The sequence below is a fragment of the Erpetoichthys calabaricus genome, chromosome 10, assembly GCF_900747795.2.
Source record: "Erpetoichthys calabaricus chromosome 10, fErpCal1.3, whole genome shotgun sequence".
Classification (NCBI taxonomy): Eukaryota; Metazoa; Chordata; class Cladistia; order Polypteriformes; family Polypteridae; genus Erpetoichthys; species Erpetoichthys calabaricus.
In genome coordinates, this window is record NC_041403.2 from 106,535,931 (window position 1) to 106,557,654 (window position 21,724).

General features: G+C 39.6%; 1 protein-coding gene across 5 annotated transcripts in view; it reads right to left on the reverse strand.

Moving 5' to 3' along the window:
• Positions 1-15,154: 15,154 nt before the first annotated feature.
• LOC114659300 (uncharacterized) overlaps positions 15,155-21,724 on the reverse strand; it is a 244,479-nt gene continuing 237,909 nt past the window's right edge. For all 5 annotated transcript variants that reach the window (XM_028811714.2, XM_051932866.1, XM_051932864.1 and 2 more), the window contains one exon: positions 15,155-20,888. In XM_028811714.2, coding sequence (XP_028667547.2) covers positions 20,415-20,888 — 474 coding nt within the window. In that variant the 3' untranslated portion in view covers positions 15,155-20,414. The remainder of the gene's footprint in view (positions 20,889-21,724) is intronic.

Sequence of the window (21,724 nt, forward strand, 5' to 3'; positions counted from 1 at the left end):
TCTACCTAACATAAATGAAACAGTCCTCTTTGTATTTAGGGTTCCCACTGGAAAGACTTGATGATGATGGTCATGCAGACTTCTGGGTTTTAATCCATCAATGCAGGAACATCATGGTGCTTTGATTAGGTGGTGGTGGCGCAGGTCGCCACCACAAAAAACTGGGAAAAGAAACAGAGAGTAGGGGTTAGTACGGATTTTAGAGCCACCATGAATAGTTATGATAATGAATTGAATAAACAGAGTATCAGGATTAAATTAAAGTGAAGTTATGAGAAGGCCATGTTAAAGTAATGTGTTTTCAGCAATGTTTTAAAGTGCTCCACTGTATTAGCCTGGCGAATTCCTATTGGCAGGCTATTCCAGATTTTAGGTGCATAACAGCAGAAGGCCGCCTCACCACTTCTTTTAAGTTTTGCTCTTGGAATTCTAAGCAGACACTCATTTGAGAGTCTAAGGTTACGATTTGGAATATAGGTGTCAGACATTCCGATATATAAGATGGAGCGAGATTATTTAAGGTTTTATAAACCATAAGCAATATTTTAAAGTCAATTCTGAATGACACAGGTAACCAATGTAGTGACATCAGAACTGGAGTGATGTGCTCGGATTTTCTTTTCCTAGTTAGGATTCTAGCAGCTGCATTCTGCACTAGTTGCAAACGATTTATGTTTTTTTTGGGTAGTCCTGAGAGGAGTGCGTTACAGTAATCTAGTCGACTGAAAACAAAAGCCTGAACTAATTTCTCAGCATCTTTCAATGATATAAGAGGTCTAACTTTTGCTATGTTTCTTAAGTGAAAAAATGCTGTCCAAGTGATCAGATTAATATGCGATTTAAAATTCAGGTTACAGTCAACAGTTACCCCTAAGTTTTTTTTACCTCCGTCTTGACTTTTAATCCTAATGCATCAAGTTTATTTCTAATAACCTCATTGTATCCATTATTGCCAATCACTAAAATTTCAGTTTTCTCTTTATTTAGCTTGAGAAAATTACTATTCATCCATTCAGAAATACAAGTAAGACATTGTGTTAGTGAATCAAGGGAATCGGGGTCATCAGGTGCTATTGATAAATACAGCTGTGTGTCATCAGCATAGCTGTGGTAGCTCACGTTGTGCCCCGAGATAATCTGACCTAATGGAAGCATGTAGATTGAGAAAAGCAACGGACCCAGGATAGAGTCTTGTGGAACACCATATAGGATATCATGTGTCCTTGAGTTGTAATTACCACAACTAATGAAGAATTTTTCTCCCTGCCAGATAGGATTCAAACCAATTTAAGACTCTGCCAGAGAGGCCCACCCATTGAGTAAGACGATTTCTAAGAATGTTGTGATCAATGGTGTCAAATGCAGCACTCAGATCTAAGAGAATGGCCTCTGTCTGCATTTACCCGCAAGTCATTTACTACTTTAACGAGTGCAGTTTCTGTGCTGTGATTTGTTCTAAAACCTGACTGAAATTTATCAAGAATAGCATGCTTATTGATATGGTCATTTAACTGCATAATACCCCAAGAGGTGGGGCTACCTGTACATCACTATCAAGGGACTGCCTTCAGTCCTATAAACACTGAGGAAAACCCGCAGTCTCTTGTGGTTCATTAAAAGCACTTGTGGTGTGGGTGAGTTCCAAGATCTTATTTGCTTTTCATTGTGATTTATTGTTCTGTATTTTGACCATTTGCTCTGTTTTTTAACTCTTCTTTTGCATTTGTATATTGGGACATTGTTTGCTAAATGATTGCCTATTTCAAGCAACTCCTCTTTGCTTTGTGGAACTTTTTGTTAAGAAAACTTTTTTTCTGAAAATAAATCTTATGTTTATAAAGATTCCATGTTTGCCCTTTCATTACTAGCCAGGGTTTCATGGCTTCCCAAAGAGAGTATTTTTGAGGTATTTTGGAACTCATTTTGCGAAGGAGCCCCAAGTTCACAACAAGTTGATGGATATGTTTTTGCTTGTGTGTGTCCCCAGTTTTTTGAACACAAATGTGTGACCCGTCTAAAGAACATTTTTTTCATTCATAGAGTGGTAATCATTGTCTTATAACCTTTGGTTCAGGTTATACCCAGAATCACACGAGTATAATGTTAGGATTGGCTTGGTGTATCTGTATGAACACATTGTCGTGTTACAGTAGGTGTAGTCCCATCTTTCAGTCGTTGTTTGTTTTCCTTTTATTACAATCAACAGCCTTACAGAAAATGAGACAACTTTGGAAAGCCATGTAGAACAATATTCTTTATTTCAAATTTCAGCAAAGGTAGGCTACTTTTCACTTGCTGTCCTGATTTAGTATACCTAATAAAAATGCATCAAACTAGAATGAAACATTTTTGAACATTTTTTCCATGACATCACAATTCAGGAAATTGTTTCACTATACATTAATCACCCATCATTTGTTCACTTTTCCTCTATCCATCCATCCGTTACAAAACTCACTTATCCAGCTCTTGTGGTGGGTGGAGCCTATTGGAGCAGCATCAGTCACAAGGCCATCAGGGCATCAGTTCATTGCAGAGCACACTGGCATACACATTATTATGGGGCCATGTGGTCATCGACAATACCCCTAGCAATCACATCTTTGGGATACAAGCTGAAAATCCATGTAGTCATTCAAGTTTTTTTCCATTTTGACTCTAGGAGCCCGGGGATGTGAGGCAGTAGTACTAGCCACTGCACACCACCCTGCCCTTGTTCATTTTTCTGAATTTACGTATTGTCGTATAGAGGCATAATTATTAAACATTTCAGTGTTTCATTTCAGGATTAGAGCATATACTGTATATTCATTTAAAGTTCTCTCGTGTTTTGCTCCAAGCTAGCAAAAGAAAATGTTTGTCTAGAAAAGTCAGCTAAATTCCTGACACTAAGTAAAGTGTTTTGGGCTTTCTTTTGGAAAACAGCATGGCTAATAACATAGTGGCGAGTTCTGTGGCCTGGCTCCAGGCACATGGGTTTGTTCCCTGGCCATATCATTGTTTATGTGGAAGTCCCCACCCGTGTCCCTATTCCTTTCTCTAGGGTTTCATCCTAGCAAAATGTGTAGGATATTAATTAGACACACTCCATCGGTCCATTTTGGATACCTGTCTTTATCTCCTTGCCTATGGAGCTGTCCATGTTGTACCCTTGACCCTGTGGTGTGTTTATCCTGCATTCTCAAAGGTCTATGTGTTACTTCCATTGGAGTGTGTGTGTGTCTTAAGATAAACTGGCCTCATGTCTGGAGTAGGTTCTTACCAGAACAGACTCCAGCTTCCTTTAATTGCTTAACGTGAAAAGCAGTTCTACAAATGGGCAAGTGCATTATTATTTACAGTATATTATTAATGTGGTCTGTTTAGTGTCTTTCCTCTTCATCCACAAAAACTCAATACATTATCTCCCTCATTCCATGCTAAATTCAAGTTTAAACTAAATATTTGCAGTTCTTAGCCATGTTAGTTGTAGTGTGCTGTTGATGGCATAGACTTCTATCACGCTGGTACAAATCAGATCTGACTGAGCAGGTTGAGTGGACAGAAAGTGAATGAAAACTGTGTATAGTGCACTAGTAGTGCATAGAATATTACTTACCCTTGTGCCTTACTCTCTGAAAAATAATCACAAGACAGTTAGTAAAAACCAGACATGGTCAATGTGGCCTGTGATCTTCTTTCAACCAGAAAGGAAGTCAAACAGTACTTTTTGGTCCAAGAAACCTTGATAGTTTCAGGTGCCTTAAAAAAAGACACACGTTGCTTTTGCACAGTTGCTCTACCTGGTAAGAAATCTTGGGAACAAAGCAGACAAGCCGCCTATTTACCTTCTTTCCCACGGTTAGGCGCCTCACCCTCCTCCTTTACCCAGTTGTTTTGGCACCTGCCACGATTACTCATTTTTCCACTGTTTGCTTTCAGGCTCCACCTCCTCAGTTGTTATTTGGCAGGTGTGAATCTTTGCACTGCAGGCCAATCAGAAATTGCCTCTTCTTGTTAGATGGATTCACACATGGCCATATACCTTTTGTATCCTTTATGTGTATATTGAGTAATCAGGTAATTAGGTTGAACCCTTCAACCTATGCCATCATGGCTCAAGGTTTTGCAGCTGCATACACAGGCACACCACTTCTGATTCCTGTGGGTAGAACCTGTTGATGTGAGACAGACTCCAATCTGTAAGAGTGCAGTAATGGGATAGATAGATTTTATTAATCCCAAGGGGAAATTCACAATGCCCATGGGCATAAAATAATGCAGCAGTTGTGATAGGATGTGAAAAAAACTCGGCATAGGCAAGGCCCACTACACTTAAATAATATTTTGGCCTGGACTTAGCATACCAGAGACAACAGTGGACTATGCCTGGGTCCTTAGAATCATTAGGTCCACATTGATAGCACAAGCTGCATCTTGCCAAGCATCCACTCTGCAAACTGTTTTAAGAATTTGATCCAAAGTCCAAAGCTGCATGGGGCAATGCAATCTTCCAAAAATTTTAGTGGGATGAAACCTTAAGAAGAGCCCAGGCTCAGATGGGGTAGCCTGTCCTCCTTGAGGCAGCACCAGGCTAATTAAAAATGCAGTAATTTAAAAAAAGACATACATGGTAAAAACAAAACAAAAACCAAATCATTTTTATCAAGTCATGTATATTATATGGAATGTTATTTGCTTCAAATTAAAATCAATACAAATATATAAAAGAAATAAAGTCATGTAAGGTAATGTTTAGAATACAGAGTTTAGTTTGTTTCCTTTGGTGATAATTTCAACGGGGTGATTGATGGCAAGTTGTAAAGAGGAGACAAGACAATGTCAAAGAGTTGGGACGCCACCCCCTGTTTAATTACAAAAGTTATAAACACAAAGTAACTCGTAACAAGTTGCAGATGCATCTTCTCAGACGAGGGCTAAAGCGAGAGCTATTTGATACTGGTCAGTTGAAGTTGGGTAGCTGGCCAAGGCTGATTGTCCTGATTGTAGTGACCGCCCACTCTGACCAGAGTTTGTGTTTTCGCAGCTGTTTACATGTCAGATGGAGATTTGCAGGATGTTTATATTGAAGCTGCAGAAAGGCTACCCAAGCTACCTCTGTGCTGAGGCTCAAAACGTCTCCTTTCACAATTGTAGTCTTCTCTGTTGCCTTCTGCATAACCTTTAATATCTTTTTTTTTTTTTATAATTTTATTAATTTTATTGTAATCATTCATACAAATTGATCAATTTTTACAAAAAAATAGGACTGAAAAACAAGTCGACCCCCCGCCAACCCCCCCAATGAGAGAGAGAGCATGGCCAACGGGGTAAAACTTAAGGCTTGTAAACATACCTAAATTGATGAGTTTAATAGGCCAGTAGAGATGAATGGAGAAGAAAAAGAAATGTGGAGATAATTGCTTCCTCGGTGCTTTAAGAGGTTATTCTAAAATTTTATTGATTATATTCTGCCAGGTCTTAAAAAAATTCTGTACACATCCTCTAACTGAATACAGTATTAGATTTTTTCCAATTTCAAATAATATAAAACATCGGTTACCCACTGACTTAAAAGAGGAGAGTTAGGAGTCTTCCAGTTTAGCAAAATAAGTCTGCGTGCCAAAAGTGTAGTGAATACAATCACAGTTTATCTGTCCTTCTCCACTGTAAACCCATCTGGAAGAACACCAAACACAGCTGTTAATGGGTTAGGAGGGATTGTGACACCAAGGCTGTCTGAAAGGCACTTAAAAATTGTGGTCCAAAATGATGTTAATTTGGTGCAGGCCCAAAACATGTGACCCAGTGAGGCTGGGACTTGATTGCAGTGTTCGCAGGTTGGATCTTGCCCTGGAAACTCTTTGGACAATTTAGGGCGAGACAGATGTGCTCGATATATAACTTTGAGTTGAATAATTGTATGCTTTGCGCATATGGAGCTCGAGTGAAGTCTCTGCCTTGCTACTTTCCACTCCCTTTCTGATATATTGATTAAGAGAGCTTTTTCCCATTGTCCTCTTGGATCTTTGAAAGGCGAGGGACTGTAAAATAATTTTATATATTGCAGAGATGGTGTCTAAGTCCTTGAAATTGAGCAATATTTTTTCCAGCATGGACGAGGGGGGAGGTTCTGTTTAACAAAGTTCCTAATTTGAAGATAGTGAAAGAAATGTGTAGCTGGAAAGTGAAATTTGGAATGCAATTGTTCGTAGGATGCAAAGATGTTGTCTATATAAAGATCTCTAAGCAATTTAATCCCAATTTTTGTTCCAGATATTAAAAACTGCATATGTTTGCGAGGGTTGAAAGAGGTGGTTCTCTTGCAGAGGTGCCACAGATAAAAGCTTCTCCATTTTAAAATGCTTTCTACATTGGTTCCATATTCTGATTGAGTGAAGCACAATTGGGTTATTAGTATATTGCCGATACCTTGCATTTATTGGGGCACAAAGCAGGGAATATAAAGAAGTACTGCAGGATTTTACTTCTATTGTGGACCAGGCCTGTGTATGTTCATCTATTAGTGTCCAGGTTTTTATAGCTTGTATGCTTGCTGCCCAGTAATAAAACTGAAAGTTAGGTAGAGCCATGCCACCTTCTGCCTTAGGTCTTTGTAGGGTCGCTCTTTGGATACGTGGATGTTTTGAGTTCCAAATAAATGAGGTTATTGTTGAATCTAATTGCTTAAAAAATGATTTATTAATGTATTGTATATTGGAATGTTTTGAAATAAAAAAAGAAGCTTAGGAAGAATATTCATCTTAAGAAAGTTAATTCTTCCAGCTAGAGTGAGATGAAGGGTTGACCATCTGTGCAAGTCTTGCTTAATTTTTTCCATACAGATGGCAAAATTTTGTTGATAAAGAGCTTTGTGTTTACTTGTGATGTTTACCCCTAAGTATTTAAACTGATCTGCAATGATAAAAGGTAGGGTGTCTAACCTAATATTATATGCTTGAGAATTCACTGGAAAGAGTACACTTTTATTCAGATTAATTCTGAGACCAGAGATCTTTTGAAATTCTGTAAGTGCTGTTAAGACTGCAGGCACAGAATTTTGTGGGTCTGATATATACAGTACCATATCATCTGCATATAGAGAAATTTTCTGTTCCAGTCCTTCTCAGATAATCCCATTTATCTGATCAGCATTTCGACAGTGGACTGCCAGTGGTTCAATGGCGATTGCAGATAGCAGTGGTGACAAGTGGCATCCTTGTCTGGTACCACGTTCTAGTTTAAAGTAGTCTGAACAAATGTTGTTAGTACAAACTGAAGCTTTTGGATTGGTATACAGTAGTTTGATCCATGCACAAATGTTCAGGCCAAACCCAAATTTCTCTAATGTAGTGAAAAGGTATTTCCATTCAATCATATCAAATGCTTTTTCTGCATCCAATGATAATAATATTTCTGGGGTGTTTTACTTTGTTGGTGTGTATATTACATTAAACAGGTGTCGAAGATTGGAGGATAAGTGTCGACCCTTGATAAATCCAGTTTGATCTTATGATATTACCGAAGGCAGCACTTTAACCTTTAATATCTTGGTTGGTTGTGTTTGGAAATGGGGTCTTTGACTCCACTCTGTACACATAACTAAAAGAAACTTGTGACAGCCCAAGTAAGGCTAGTATTTTCCTAATTAAAGTCTCTTATATAGCTCTATCTTCTCATGTTTATGAAATAATAATCTTGTGGTCTCAATTTACTTTGCCCCTGCATGCTTACCAATTGTTTTATTACTGTGAAGGTGACTTGTGATAAAATGCCAGGCTTTCCTTGAACAACAATTATCATTTGCAGTATATCATGTTTTGTTGTGTTTACATTTTGCAGATTTAGCTAAACTGCGGAACATTTGTAAAAATGTATGGCTTTATTTACATCTGACCACTTTTACATTCATGGTTTAGTCTGTAAGCATTGCTGACTTGCAGCCCCACAGTCCCAGGTTCAAATCCCAGTTTGGTCACTGTCTGTGCGTATTTTCCATGCTTTCACCATGTGTGCTTGGGTTCTTCCTCCCCAAAGATGTGTGTGAACACTGTATAGGTGTTTTGGTCATTGCTGTTTGTACCGCTCAAAAAAAGTAAAAAGACTTGTGACCAGACCTGACCTCCATCACAGGTCTAAACTAACAAAGTAGGTCTCAGAACGTCTGGCAGATTCAAGAAGCAGGCTTACAATCTGTACAAGCCCAAATGTGGAAGCGTAAAGATCACAAATATAAAAGGGAGAATGGAAAATCCTAATAAAACTCTAGCCAAAGAAACCTAAACAGGGTTACTATAATATTTCATTAAATATTATATTTTAGAATATTATATATGTAATATTTAGTATTTAATTCAAAAGTAATCACACAAAAAAGTCAGACACAAACAGAGGGAAACCAATTTGGTTTTCCTAAAAGCTAAACTTTACACAAACAAGGCCAAAAACAGAAGCCAGAGACAGTACTAAACTTGATAGCTGGGAGTCAAAACCAGGAATTCCAAAAATCGTAATAAGCACAAACCAGATGACAGGAAGCAGCAATATTAACGGCTGCTCCTCCTTTAAATAGTGTTGGGCGTTCCCACCCTGCAGCCTTAGGTGGCCCCACCCCCAGAGGTGGCATATAAGGAAGACACTGCAGAAAACACAGAAAATGAATACATACATTATCATAGTACAAAAATGTAAAATAATAAACAAAAAACACAATATTCAATAAATGACATGCACAAAGAACGCTCAATAGTATAAAATAAAAAATGATATTTCAAACACTACTAAAAGGTTATATGAAAGGAAAAAGCACTTAAGTCAGGGATGAGGTTCTGGTTGAAGCGTAACAAGAAGTAAGGATGAGTGTGTCCTTTGATGGACTGGCATCTTCTCTATAGTTGGCAGATGCCCACAACCCTCAACTGGAAAAGCCATTAAGAAGATGGATGAAAGCATTCAAGTTCTGCATGATGACATCTCCCTAATGCAACAGCTATAAACTTCAGCAAATTTCGGAATGTCTGAAATGTGCCAGGATTGTGTGCAGATACACACACACTGCAAGTCTGAATGAGACCTGGACTCAGGTGCAGAGCCCTTGAGCAAGACAGTTTAAATGGGAGGGCTGGTGTCAAAAATCGCCTTGAACAGACATCTGCCATCAATTTATGCACAATGCGTCCCCCTTTCAAAAGATGGATTCCCATCTGGAAATGATTCCACTGCCTGACATGCAATTAGTGGCTGAAATATGATTAGTATTTTTGTTATAACTCCTGTGAAGTGATCCATGACCTAAAAACAAAATGCACTCACCAAAACGTTTTTTACAGTATAAAATACATTGTGCTGCCAGTTAGTTCCTTGAGAATTCATTGAAACTAATGGAAAAATTAAGTTGAAAGAGGAGACGTTAAATAATATTGGCATTTTTACTCAGTAGTTATTATATAGTGCCCTCAACTAGCATAAATAAAAAGCCAAGTGCGCTATGGACAAAGCAGTCTTTCACTGTTTATCCTCTTGATCTTTCATTCAAAGTATTAACAAAAAGTTTAATCTTTAACTGAAGTAAAATAATTGAAAAGAAACAGAAATTCTTATTGTGAAACAATTTTTATTTTTCAAATTTAAGTGTGCCACATTTATTGGCCCCCATCATTTAATAATTTGTGCAGTAATCCCCTTTGCCCAGATAACAGATACAAGTCTTATCCTATAACACTTAATGAGTTTGGAGATCCTCCATACCGAACCTCCTGTAGATCCTTCAAATTTTAAGGTCCTCTCCGCTTCGGCTCGTCCCATTGGTTTTCAGTAGGGTGACAGCTACGATGAACACCTCCATTTTGTGTTAACTGAACCATTTCTGTGTTGATTTTGAGGTGTGCTTTGGATCGTTGTCCTGCTGGAAAATCAGACCACTGCCCAGATGAAACTTTCTGGCAGAGGCTGTCAGGTGTTGATTTAATACACCATATATCCTGATAAGATGTCCAGGGCCTGTGGCAGAAAAACAGCCTCATAACAGCAAAGGTTCACCATCACATTGAGAATGATGCGTTTTTCTCATCCCTGGTCTACATATAGATAGATAGATAGATAGATAGGTCTCCTGTGACCATAGAATTCAGTCCCATTAAAAGTTCCGTTAATGTCTGGCAAACCGTAGGCACTTTAGTTTGTTGTTTTGTGGAAACAGAGGCTTTTAATAGAATACAACAACACAGTCCGTCTTGAGAGGCGCTGTTATTTCTCTAGAATTATAAATAACAATGCTAGTAATCCCAGAGTCTTATTCTCTACAATTTATTGTCTGCTAAATCCAGGTCACTCAAAGAAATGCCTCCAAAATACTTCCAGTGAAGCTTGTGAGGCTTTTGCTGTATTTTTTTTATCAAAAATTAATGATATTAGAAATAATATAGTACATCTCCCCAATACTGATCCCCTTAAACCCCAGTACTCTATTATAAACAAATTAAATTCTTTCACCAGGATAGATTTACCTGATTTATATAAAATAATTTCTCAACTGAGACCCTCCACCTGTGTCCTTGACCCAATACCAACAAATTTTTTCAAAGAAGTATCGGGTGTGCTAATTGATAGTATTCTTGACATGGCAAACTCGTCATTAGATACGGGGGTCTTCCCAGACTGTCTAAAGACTGCTGTAGTTAAATCCCTGCTGCAGAAAAATAATCTCGACTCCTCTGCTTTTGAAAATTTTAGACCTATTTCTAACTTGCCTTTCTTAAGTAAAATTCCAGAAAAGGCAGTCATTATGCAACTAAATGACCACCTCAATAAACATGCTATTCTTGATAAGTTTCAGTCAGGTTTCAGAACAAATCACAGTAAAGAAACTGCACTTGTTAAAAGTAGTCAATGACTTGTGGGTAAATGCAGACTCTGTCCATTTATCTGTTCTCATCCTCTTAGATCTGAGTGCCGCATTTGATACCATTGATCACAAACTTCTTATAAATTGCCTTAGTCAATGGGTGGGTCTCTCTGGCAGTGTCTTAAATTGGTTTGAATCCTACCTGGTAGGTAGAAAATTCTTTGTTAGTTGTGGTAATTATACTTTAAAGACACATGATATCCTATATGGTGTTCCACAAGACTCTATCCTGGGTCCGCTGATCTTTTCAATTTACATGCTTCCGTTAGGTCAGATTATCTCGGGGCATAATGTGAGCTACCACAGCTATGCTGATGACACGCAGCTGTATTTATCAATAGCACCTGACGACCCCGACACTCTTGATTCACTGACACAGTGTCTCACTTGTGTTTCCGAATGGATGAGTAGTCATTTTCTCAAACTAAATAAAGAGAAAACAGAAATTTTAGTGATTGGCAATAATGGATATAATGAGGTTATTAGAAATAAACTTGATGCATTAGGATTAAAAGTCAAGACGGAGGTAAAGAATTTAGGGGTAATTATTGACTCTGACCTGAATTTTAAATCACATATTAATCAGATTACTAGGACAGCATTTTTTCACTTAAGAAATATAGCAAAAGTTAGACCTCTTATAACATTGCAAGATGCTGAAAAATTAGTTCATGCTTTTGTATTTAGTCGACTAGATTACTGTAACACACTCCTCTCAGGACTAGCAAAAAAAGACATCAATCGATTGCAACTAGTGCAGAATGCACTGCTAGAATCTTAACTCGGAAAAGAAAATCTGAGCGCATCACCCCAGTTTTGATGTCACTACACTTGTTACCTGTGTCATTTAGAATTGACTTTAAAATACTGCTTATGGTTTACAAAGCCTTAAATAATCTCACTCCATCTTATATTTCGGAATGTTTTACACTCCAAATCGTAACCTTAGATTTTCAAATGAGTGTCCCCTTAGCATTCCAAGAGCAAAACTTAAACTTTAGAAGTGGTGAGGCGGCCTTCTGCTGTTATGCATCTAAAATCTGGAATAGCCTATCGAAATTCGCCAGGCTAATACAGTGGATCATTTAAAACACTGCTGAAAACACATTACTTTAACATTTCTCATAACTTCTTAGTTTAATCCTGATGCTCTGTATATTCAATTAATTATCATTATTATCCATGGTGGCTCCAAAATCTGTACTAACCCCTAATTTCTCTTCTGTTCTTTTTCCGGTTTTCTGTGGTGGTGATCTGCGACACCACCACCTAATCAAAGCACCATGATGTCCCTACATTGATGGATTAAATGCCAGAAGTTCACATGACCGTCATCATCAAGTTCTTTCATGAGAACCCTGAATGCAATGAGGACTGATTGAGGTCATTTATGTTAGGTAGAATGCCTAGAGAGGGCTGGGTGGTCTCAGGACCTAGAACCCCTGCAGATTTTATTTTTTTCTCCAGCTGTCTGGAGTTTTTTTGTTTTGTTTTTTTTGTCCTCCCTGGCCATCGGACCTTACTTTTATTCTATGTTAATTAGTGTTCCCTAATTTTAATTCTTATTTATTTTGTCTTTTTTCTCTTTCTTCGTCATGTAAAGCACTTTGAGCTACATTGTTTGTATGAAAATGTGCTATAGAAATAAATGTTGTTGGTGGTGTTTTTCCTGGTGACCCTATCACACAACTACACCTGATCACAGTTTTGTAAACTTTCTGCTGCCAAGTCCCAGTTCACATTGGCAGTTGACAAGTTGTGATTGTTGGAGATCCTTTGGACACTTTAACCATCCTCTTCACTGTGTGTGGAGTCCACTTAGACATGCCTTCTCTTTCAGGCCCATTCTTAGCCTGTCCAGCAACATGAGTAGCCTTGCATGTTCATTCAGAAACAATTTGAACAAGTACTTGTCTGTTCAGCACGTGCCCTACATGCGCTACCTGAATAAAATAATGTTGTCAGACAGATGCTTTTTGCTGCACTACTTTTAATCATTGCATGACAGCTGAGAATTGGTCAGCAAGGATGAGAAACAGAAAATGGAAAATTATACTTGTTGCTTTGTGTGTGGTTATCACTGCCAGATCTCCATGTAGAAACCAGTGGGCATGAGAGGGGAGCCAGGACCGGTAAGAGCCAAATGTGGATGGTGCTGATATGAAACAGTGGTTTGGCAATGTCAGAATGTCGACAGGGACGTTTGATTACTTATGTCAGTGTCTGTTTACAAGACTCTTTTAGAAGAATATGTGCATGAGATGAACTGTTTCTCACATGCAATGGCTGATGGTAGTCACCTTAAATTTTAATGAAGTAGGCCGCCTTGCCTTCCTTCCATTGGCACAGTGATTTTAAACGCACATGTATTATGATGAAAGCCTCAAACAATGTTAAATCAGTAAGGGAGTGTGACATGCTAAACAACTCTGATTCAGATGTTCAAACGCAGGTCACGTTCAGATCATACAAATTGGGTATAGTGCCACATATGAATATGCTGCTCGGACTCCATGTGTTCTTGTCGTTCATATTTTTCTAAATAAAAATTCAGATGTTTCATGTGTTGCATGCGAGTAAGAAAATCCAAATTAAGCCGCATTCTAACAGTAGTGAATGACTGGTGCCACTAGCATGACATTGGCTTCTCTGTTGCCATCCTCACTCATACCATAGGATTCTGAGTGCAGCTGAGCCAAAGGAGGACCTTTTTATCTCCAATGGCTAATCAGGTTTCTGATTTTATTTATTTTTTTGCAGTGGGTTTTTGCCATTTCAGCCTTGCTACAACATCCTCACTTGCTACATCTAGGGAGGTCAATGTGACCACAGGGTTATTGTAAATGATTGGTTCAATGCGCACCATGCGCTATACTAATAAAGACATAAGCCCTTTACTGTCGTTTCAATACTTGGTGTAAATGCAAGTATGGTGGCTCCAAAATATCTGCTACTCTTTGTGTGAAGTAGCAGAACGGTGTCTTGCTTTTACACTCACAGTTCGGGTTTTGATCCTTGTCTTGCCTCCCCTCCAGTCTGGAAGTCTTCATTATAAACTTGTCCTTGGTGAACTCTCCGTGCCTCAGATCTACAACTCCTCTGGCTTCATATGGCTCAGGTAGTTAGTTTAGTCAAGAGCTGGCTGGAGTTGCACTTTCTTCTCTGCTGCATGCTCTCTTATGTGGTATGTCAGCTCCCTGTCGACTTCTTATCAGCACAATGGTGTGCGTTTTCATTCTTATATATTCCAAATTTTTACATTTTTATTTCTTAATTCTTTATAAGCTTCTAATGAAGATAAAAACGTGCATGATTCTTCTTGGAACCTATTGACATTCCATTCCAGGTTTTAGACTTTCTGCCTTGACTGTTATTTATTCTACTACCTATGCTGCCTGTCTAAGATGGATTGAAATCTAATTAATCAGCCTAGGCCACATGGTTTTAATTTGATATATGGATTGTCCATTTTGTCGTGTTATAATAATTTGTGCCTGATCCTTTTCTCCTGAGACGGCCTTTTCCTCATCACATAGAGCAACCCGCATTCATTGCTTCCTCTTAGCATTGATCGTCAGACTGACCACTCTTACATTCAGAGAGTTTTACTTGGAAAACGCATTGGTGGTTTTTACCACATGGGCCTAGTTTAGAAACACTAGCCTAGTCGTGTCGAGGTTTTAGTTTCCTGATGTGCACATCGATTTATTGTTATTTTCACTCATCCACTGCCCACCACACAAATTAATCAGACATTGGCATTACAACTATAAACCTCGTTCACTTGGCCTGATCAGGTGCGAGAAAGTCACTACCACGCTGCTGTTGTCGGCATATAACGTCAAACAACAGAATAGGCCAACAAGGCCCATTTTCTTATTTTTCATCCCTTATTTGGTATTTTTATGATCCTTTTTTTTTTTTTTAACATCTTTCTTCTCTGTTTTGCCTGTTTTAGAATTTTTCTTCCAAATCCTAGCAACCAGACAGACAAAAAAGACACACACACACACAGACGCTTGTCCTTTAATAAGTGGTGGCTTTGTAGATGACCACAAGTTCCATCTTTTCTTAACTTCTTCAAAAGGCTGTCTTCCTAAACTTATCCCATGATGGAGGTCCTGCCCTCCCAATGGTGCACTGGTTAGATTTTTCAAGATATTCTGGTTTCCTCGCAGTACGATGGGCCGACACTTTGTGCTCTCACATGTCTCAGTCAGTCTGATCAGCATCACTGCTAACATGTGAAGGAATGAGAAGACAAGCAGGGCCGAGTTTCCAAGTGCTGCTTTATTACAAAATGTATAAACCGAAGGTGCACTTTTTAAACAGTAACTTTTTCCTGTATAAAAACATTACAATCTCTTGCACGTATGTATTTCACAGATATTTTGCTTCTTTTATACAGACAATACAGTGCATTTGTATGAAGAACAGCTGAATTTTTCCAATGAATTCAACAGTTTTAAATACAAAAAAGAACAAGAGTTAAGGTGTATATTTAATAGCCCGGACATTGCTTAATGGGTTAAGTGGAGATTTGGGGCTGCCATTTGGTGGAAGCAGGAATTACCCTGACCACTGGACAAGGCTGTTGAGTCCTCTTCTCCACCATGTCCAACTGAGTCAAGAACATGGAGGACATCGAGAATAACATGGCAGGTATAAGTTATGGTGGGCTTTTAGTTGCTTTTCAAAGATCCAGTGGCATTTGCACAGACCAGGTTGCAGCATGGCCTGATACCGTGGGGCAGCAGACTGCATTGGCACTTTGCAGATGGAGATGCTTGCTGTGTGGAGTTTGCACAGTCTCCCTATGTTTCATGCGAGTCTTCTCCGAGTGTTTTGGTGTCTTCACACATCCCAAAGCCGTGCAGATTAGACTGACTAGTAACTAGTGACTTAAAACTGCCTGATGTGAGTCTGTGTGTGCACATGTGTGTGTGTGTGTGTGTGTGTGCTCGAGTGTTGCCTGTACTTTACTAGCATCTCTTCCGGTGTTTTTTTCAGGCCGGACATCCAGCGCTGCACAGGTTAAGCTTGGATTCTTTGCAACCATGAAACAGATGAAGAAGGGTCAACGGAGGTGACACCTCAAAGGTCTGGAGACTTGGACTCAATGTCGCTTTCCACCTGCATCCAGGCTTGTGCATCTAATGTTGTGAGTGTATCTCAAGAAGCCCCATTTAGGAATGTCCCCTGCCTTGTGCCCAGTTTCCTTGTTTGTGTATGCACTGCTTATGGAAATTTCTAGATGATATTTTGGCAGAGTGGCCAACTGGTTACAGATATCACCTCACAGATCGCTTCCTAGCCTGATCTCCATGTCTTTCATATCTTTGTCTTCTTTATGCTTCTGTCTGATTGGCCTAATGTACCCCACGATTAAAGGTGTCCCATCTGATGCTGCCATCGATAGGCTCAGTTCCCTGTCACCCAGCAGGCTGACTCAGAAAATGGGATGGATGAGCGGATACCTATCAGTGAGTTTGGGTGGAGCGCACTGCGTATTCACACATCCTTTATTTTCTGACTGTACAATTTAAAAAAAAATATACTAACCTGAAATAACAAACAAATATAATCTGCAACATTTGTTTTGTGTAGCATCAATGTACACTATATACACATGCATAATATTTAAGCAAGCAAAATCTTTATCAAGTAAAACAATACAGCGATGGCACAGCCGCGTCTCTGCCTATTTAAACACGGACAGCTTGATATATAAAAAGTATTCCGGTGAGGAGTGAAACGATACGGTGCTTTTACACCCCCCGCTCAATACTGATACACACCACAGTTGCCACTAAATGCTAAACAGGCTCCACAGAGAGGACATCTTTCAGTCATTTAATGTATCTCTGATTTTTGTTTTCCCTGAGCTTTTTTCTTATAATCACATTTCATTAGAATTAAGGTAGTCCTTATCCTGGACGTGAGGCCCATGTTTACTTTACAAGTGCAGCATAGTATTCGAGGCTAACTCGGCAGAGCCAGCATTCCACAACCCCACCTGTGGTCACTTCCAGTTCTACATACTCATTATGCTCATCTCTGCCCACCACATCTCCACAAAACGTGCAGTTTAGAGACTCAAAAAATAAACTGTGAATGTTCCCAGAGTGTTGTTTTTAGGAGTTGAATGTAAATGTCTAAAGCGGAAACAGCTTTTAAAGTGAAAGTGGGGTGTCATCATGATGCATGCTGGGTACCCCAGAGTTTGTGCTGAAGACGTCACTCAAAAAACTGCAACTAAGAGCTGCAGTACCCTCAAGAAAATCGTGGGATGATGGGGGGGCAGAAGAAATTGTAAATAATCAGGTGTACCTTACTTCAAATGAATTGAAATCAAGCAGCCAACCAAAATACAGTAGACTAATATGTATATACAAATATCAAAATACACAATTTTTATTATTTTATATAAAATTCAGAATTGCCACTTTGGGTCTTCCACACTGCAATTGTAAACAAGATCACGGTGAGGGGGAGGAATAAAGGACTTCCAAGTACTGAGCGTCAAATAAATCGTGCGGGGGGGGGGGGGGGGGGGGCGCAAAAAGGGCACACTGGGCCTCAGCAAAGCACCAAATCTCCAGGACCACAATCTCCTTTGGTATGGAGACGAGGCTCCTGGCAGAAAATTGTAGGTCAGGCCACATGGCTCTGGCAGGTTTCCCCCACTGTGTTGCTCGGAAGTGACCCTGAAGTGTCACATTACACAACTTCTAGTCGGAGCGGATATCAAAATATATGTTAGATTACACAAATAGTATTCACAGGGGATGGGATACTACACAACTCCATGACAACCTTCGAGCCCACCCTTTGATAGACAGCCAATAAATACTATGCTGCCCGACTGCGCCAGTGTTGTATGAATGTTTTCCAGGTGCAATCGCAGCCCTTTTTGTTTTCCATTCTGTTGTGGTGGGTAAAACACAAGACATCAGACAGACGAGCCCCTCTTGCGTTTGCAAAGTCCAAACATGCGTTTCCCCCGTTTCCCCACCACAGCATCACATGCATTGTTACTCATGAGTTACCAGTTCTCAAGGACTTTGCACAAAATCAAACCCACTTCATCACTACTGGTCCGACGGAGTCGCTGGAGAGCGGGCAACTACTGCCCTGCTAAAATTAAAGTCTGCAACTGAAAATGGCTGGAAACTTTGTGTAACATGATGGGGGGGGGGGTGTTTAGTTGTTTTAAAAAACATGGTGAGACTTCAGGGGGTCAAATGTTTGCAGTCAAGTAAAGGTAGAAATAGAGAGAATGTTGTGACGGGTTTACGGTAGAAATGCTTTACCTCCAAACTATATTTTTTAAAACTGATGTTTTACAAACGGAGAGTGGCATTCATTTTTGTGCTTACGTGCAGACTGTTGTTTGTTTTACAAAGTGTTTATTTTCTGTCTACTTTATACCAGTTTTCACTTGTGGCATGAAACCCAGACATGGCTGATGGCTCGCGTCGAGGTGCTTCCCCATTACGGCTACAGGAGATGTTAATTCCACAACTGATGTCTTATGAGTGGGTAGCCCTGCTGCCTCTTATGCCACTACAATGGGCTGACTCCCGGTCCAGAGTTGTTTTCTTTATTGTGCATAGTGCTGCATGGGTCGGCTCCTGAATCGGGTTTGGCGTGTTTGAGAATGTCATGGCATGGTATTATTACACAATTTCAGTCATCCGTTCATTTTATCACTCTGTCAGAGAGTGGTGACATGTAGCACGTTGGTCAGACATGAGAGTAGAAATGTTACTGTACTCTGTGCACATCAATCACTGTTAGAATTTGGACCCTCCGAGCCGTTTCCCACCTGGCACTCAGTGCTGCAGCGTTTAAGAAAGTTGTATTTGCACACCCTTACCTACTTGATAAGTATGGTCAACATTACAACTGTGCTAATTTATTCACGCGTCTTTCAGGGTTTGGTTTGTTTTTTCTGTTCACGTCTTGTCCTGTGTAGGATTCTCTTTTCTTACAAGTTCTCAAGTTCACAGATCAAACCTTTAAATGTTCAACACTATTTGTGGGTGTTTGTGCTTGGTCTTTTCTCCAGTACATTGGTCACTCCATTCTGAAGCAAACTGGGTACTTAACAAAAAGTGAACAAATTCAAATATTTAAAAGTACAGGCAGCAATATAAAGCTCTGAATACAGGTCTTTCACTTGCAGGACACCACGACTGAAGGTAATCAGCAAGTGCCATGTCACAGCAGCCTTGCTAAGGCATTACCAGCAGCAGGACCCCACCAGGCCATGGAGTCACACCATTTGGCCAGGCAACAAATGTAATGGGAGTAAAACAGGAAGAGGTGTCGCCGGCTTCTTGGTTAATAGTAGAAAAGTAGGGCAGTTGTACCGATTTAGCAGAACGGTGCTTGATTCCTGTAGTCTTGTTGTCAAATATATTGTACACAGTCTAAACATAACAAATTTCCAGTCTGCTTCAGCATGAAATGTTACATCTGGTCCCATTCAACCATACCTCACATGGACAATACATTCTCTCAAGGATTTAAGAGAGAAATTGAATTTCCATTTCAAGAGTTCTTACAGTAAAACCTTGATTTTCCAACTTTTATTTTATCTGTTTATTGAAAGAGGTTCTGAAAAACGGGGGAGATATAGATTGAAAGATGAAAGCGTTCGACCACAATGGCCGAGGAGCTCAGAATGGTGGTAGACTTACAGCTGGGCAACTGCAGGGCACAGTTTAGGGTTGTCAATGTACATAACCTGCACATTTTTTGGATTTGGGCGAAACCGGCATGCCTACAGAGAAGTCCATGCGCACACGCACTGAAAATCATGCAAGCTGCACATAGAAATCAGGACAGGATTCAGTACAGCATGGTGTACACATCTGTAGTAATAAAGCGGCTTTCTCAGATTCCTTTTAGGCAGTGCATTAATACAAATACACTTCTCTGTCCAGATTTTCATGCCATTCCACTGCAGGCCATCAGCATGGCTGCATTATTCAAGGAGCAGCACTAGGAAGTGGCATGGCTCCAAAGACCTGCTTACAACAATCATTTAACGTATGCACTTGCCTTTTTAAATGGATTATCCTGTCAAACAATGTGAATCAATGTCAATGCCCAATAAAAGTCAGTTGATCTAGGTTTTACTGTACTCAGAGGATAGATGCCAACTGCATTGATAATGGTGGATCTGTTAATAGATGCCCAAAATTGAATTTAGCCGAGAGGAAACGTGCAACAGTGAGCAGATTTCACTCAAGGCCAGTCTTTTTTTCTTTTTTTTTTGTAAACATGTCATAAATTCTAGAATTCTTGCACAGTAAAATTTCTCAAAATTTCAAGCAAACTACTTGCTTTTGTCAAGGCTTGAAATAAATTGCCTTTCCCTGTCATGGCAGATGGTTTTAAAAGCAAACACAATCCATCTTTATTCTGCTCGCTCAAGATATTTTTCTTTGTATTGCTGGATTGAATGAACCAAAAAGATGAATTTTAAAAAGAGGTGTTACAAATGTGAGGGGACGAGATGGCATTAAAGTCCAGTGACGTACATTTCGATACCATCATTAAACATGAATACAGTCGTGGTGCTTGTCGATCCTTGTTTCGCATCGCTGATAGTTTCATAAAAATTCTCATTAAGGCACCCTTTTGTGGGCACTTTCTTCTTATTCTTGCTTAATGGAGGCATAGGAGGTTTGTCCCTTTTCCAGTTGGCATCTATTGATTCATAAGCTGGGTCAGCTTCCTCATTAACTGACCACATTTTCTCATTTATTGATTCGTAGCAGGGATCTTCAGTGGACTTCATTGCCTGAGCGCCTCCTCCTGGCCAGCTTGGTGGCTGCACCGCCTCAAATCTTTTGTTTTCCTTGGGCCCTCCACATGGACGGCTTTGACTGAGTGGCTTGACATCCTGGGCTCCTTGCTTGAAGGGGGCAGGCGGAGAGGCAGGAGGTCTTTTCTTTTTACTTGGCTTACACACTTTGGAATACATGTCTGATATCTGGAAAAAAAAATAAAAATAAACAGCTGAAAATGAAGTCTTCAGGCCACACAAGTAGATGTCTAACAAATGAACTTTATATTGTATTGTGAAATTTGTTAACAGAAAAACTAAACTGAATTAAACATCAAACATGGATTATGAATAAGCTGCAAGGCCCTTATCATTTCTGAATAGGTTATAGAACAATAAAAGTCACTGCCAGGAAAAACAACCATATCAACTGCACAGCTGCACCTACAGAAAATCATCTTTCCATCCATTGTGTTCGTGCACAAGATTATGGCAGGAGGCCAACGCCTGTCACTGCAGCACTAAATGCAAGCCAGAAACCGAGGGGCAGCAGTGTACTCTGCAGGTCATATTCATAACGTGTCTATTGAGATCTCAAGGACGCAGCACAGATAATATAACATACAAAATATGAAGAGATAGAAATCACAGACTAAGAGAATAAGAGACCATGTGCCACACATGTACTCGTAGCCATATTCCAGACATTTCAATAGTGTTCACCCCCACTTTGGCTCAAATGAACTCTTCCCCATGTGTGTAACAACTCATACAGCCCAGCTAGGTCCGACAGAAGAGTGTGTCACCAAAGCTGTCTAGAAGCAAGCTCATGTCTGGAAAATTCACATGGACTAATTAATACCTTGTAGGGTTTGTGCAGAGAACAGAAATGGCTTGATAACTGGCATCACTCAGAGTGGCACAAACAAAAAGTCAATGTAAAAGGATGAATTTATGAGGATGAAACTGCCTGATCTTTACTGCTGTTTACATTGTTTTCTTTCTAATGTTGGCTACAGTTGGATTTCAAATGAAATCAAAAC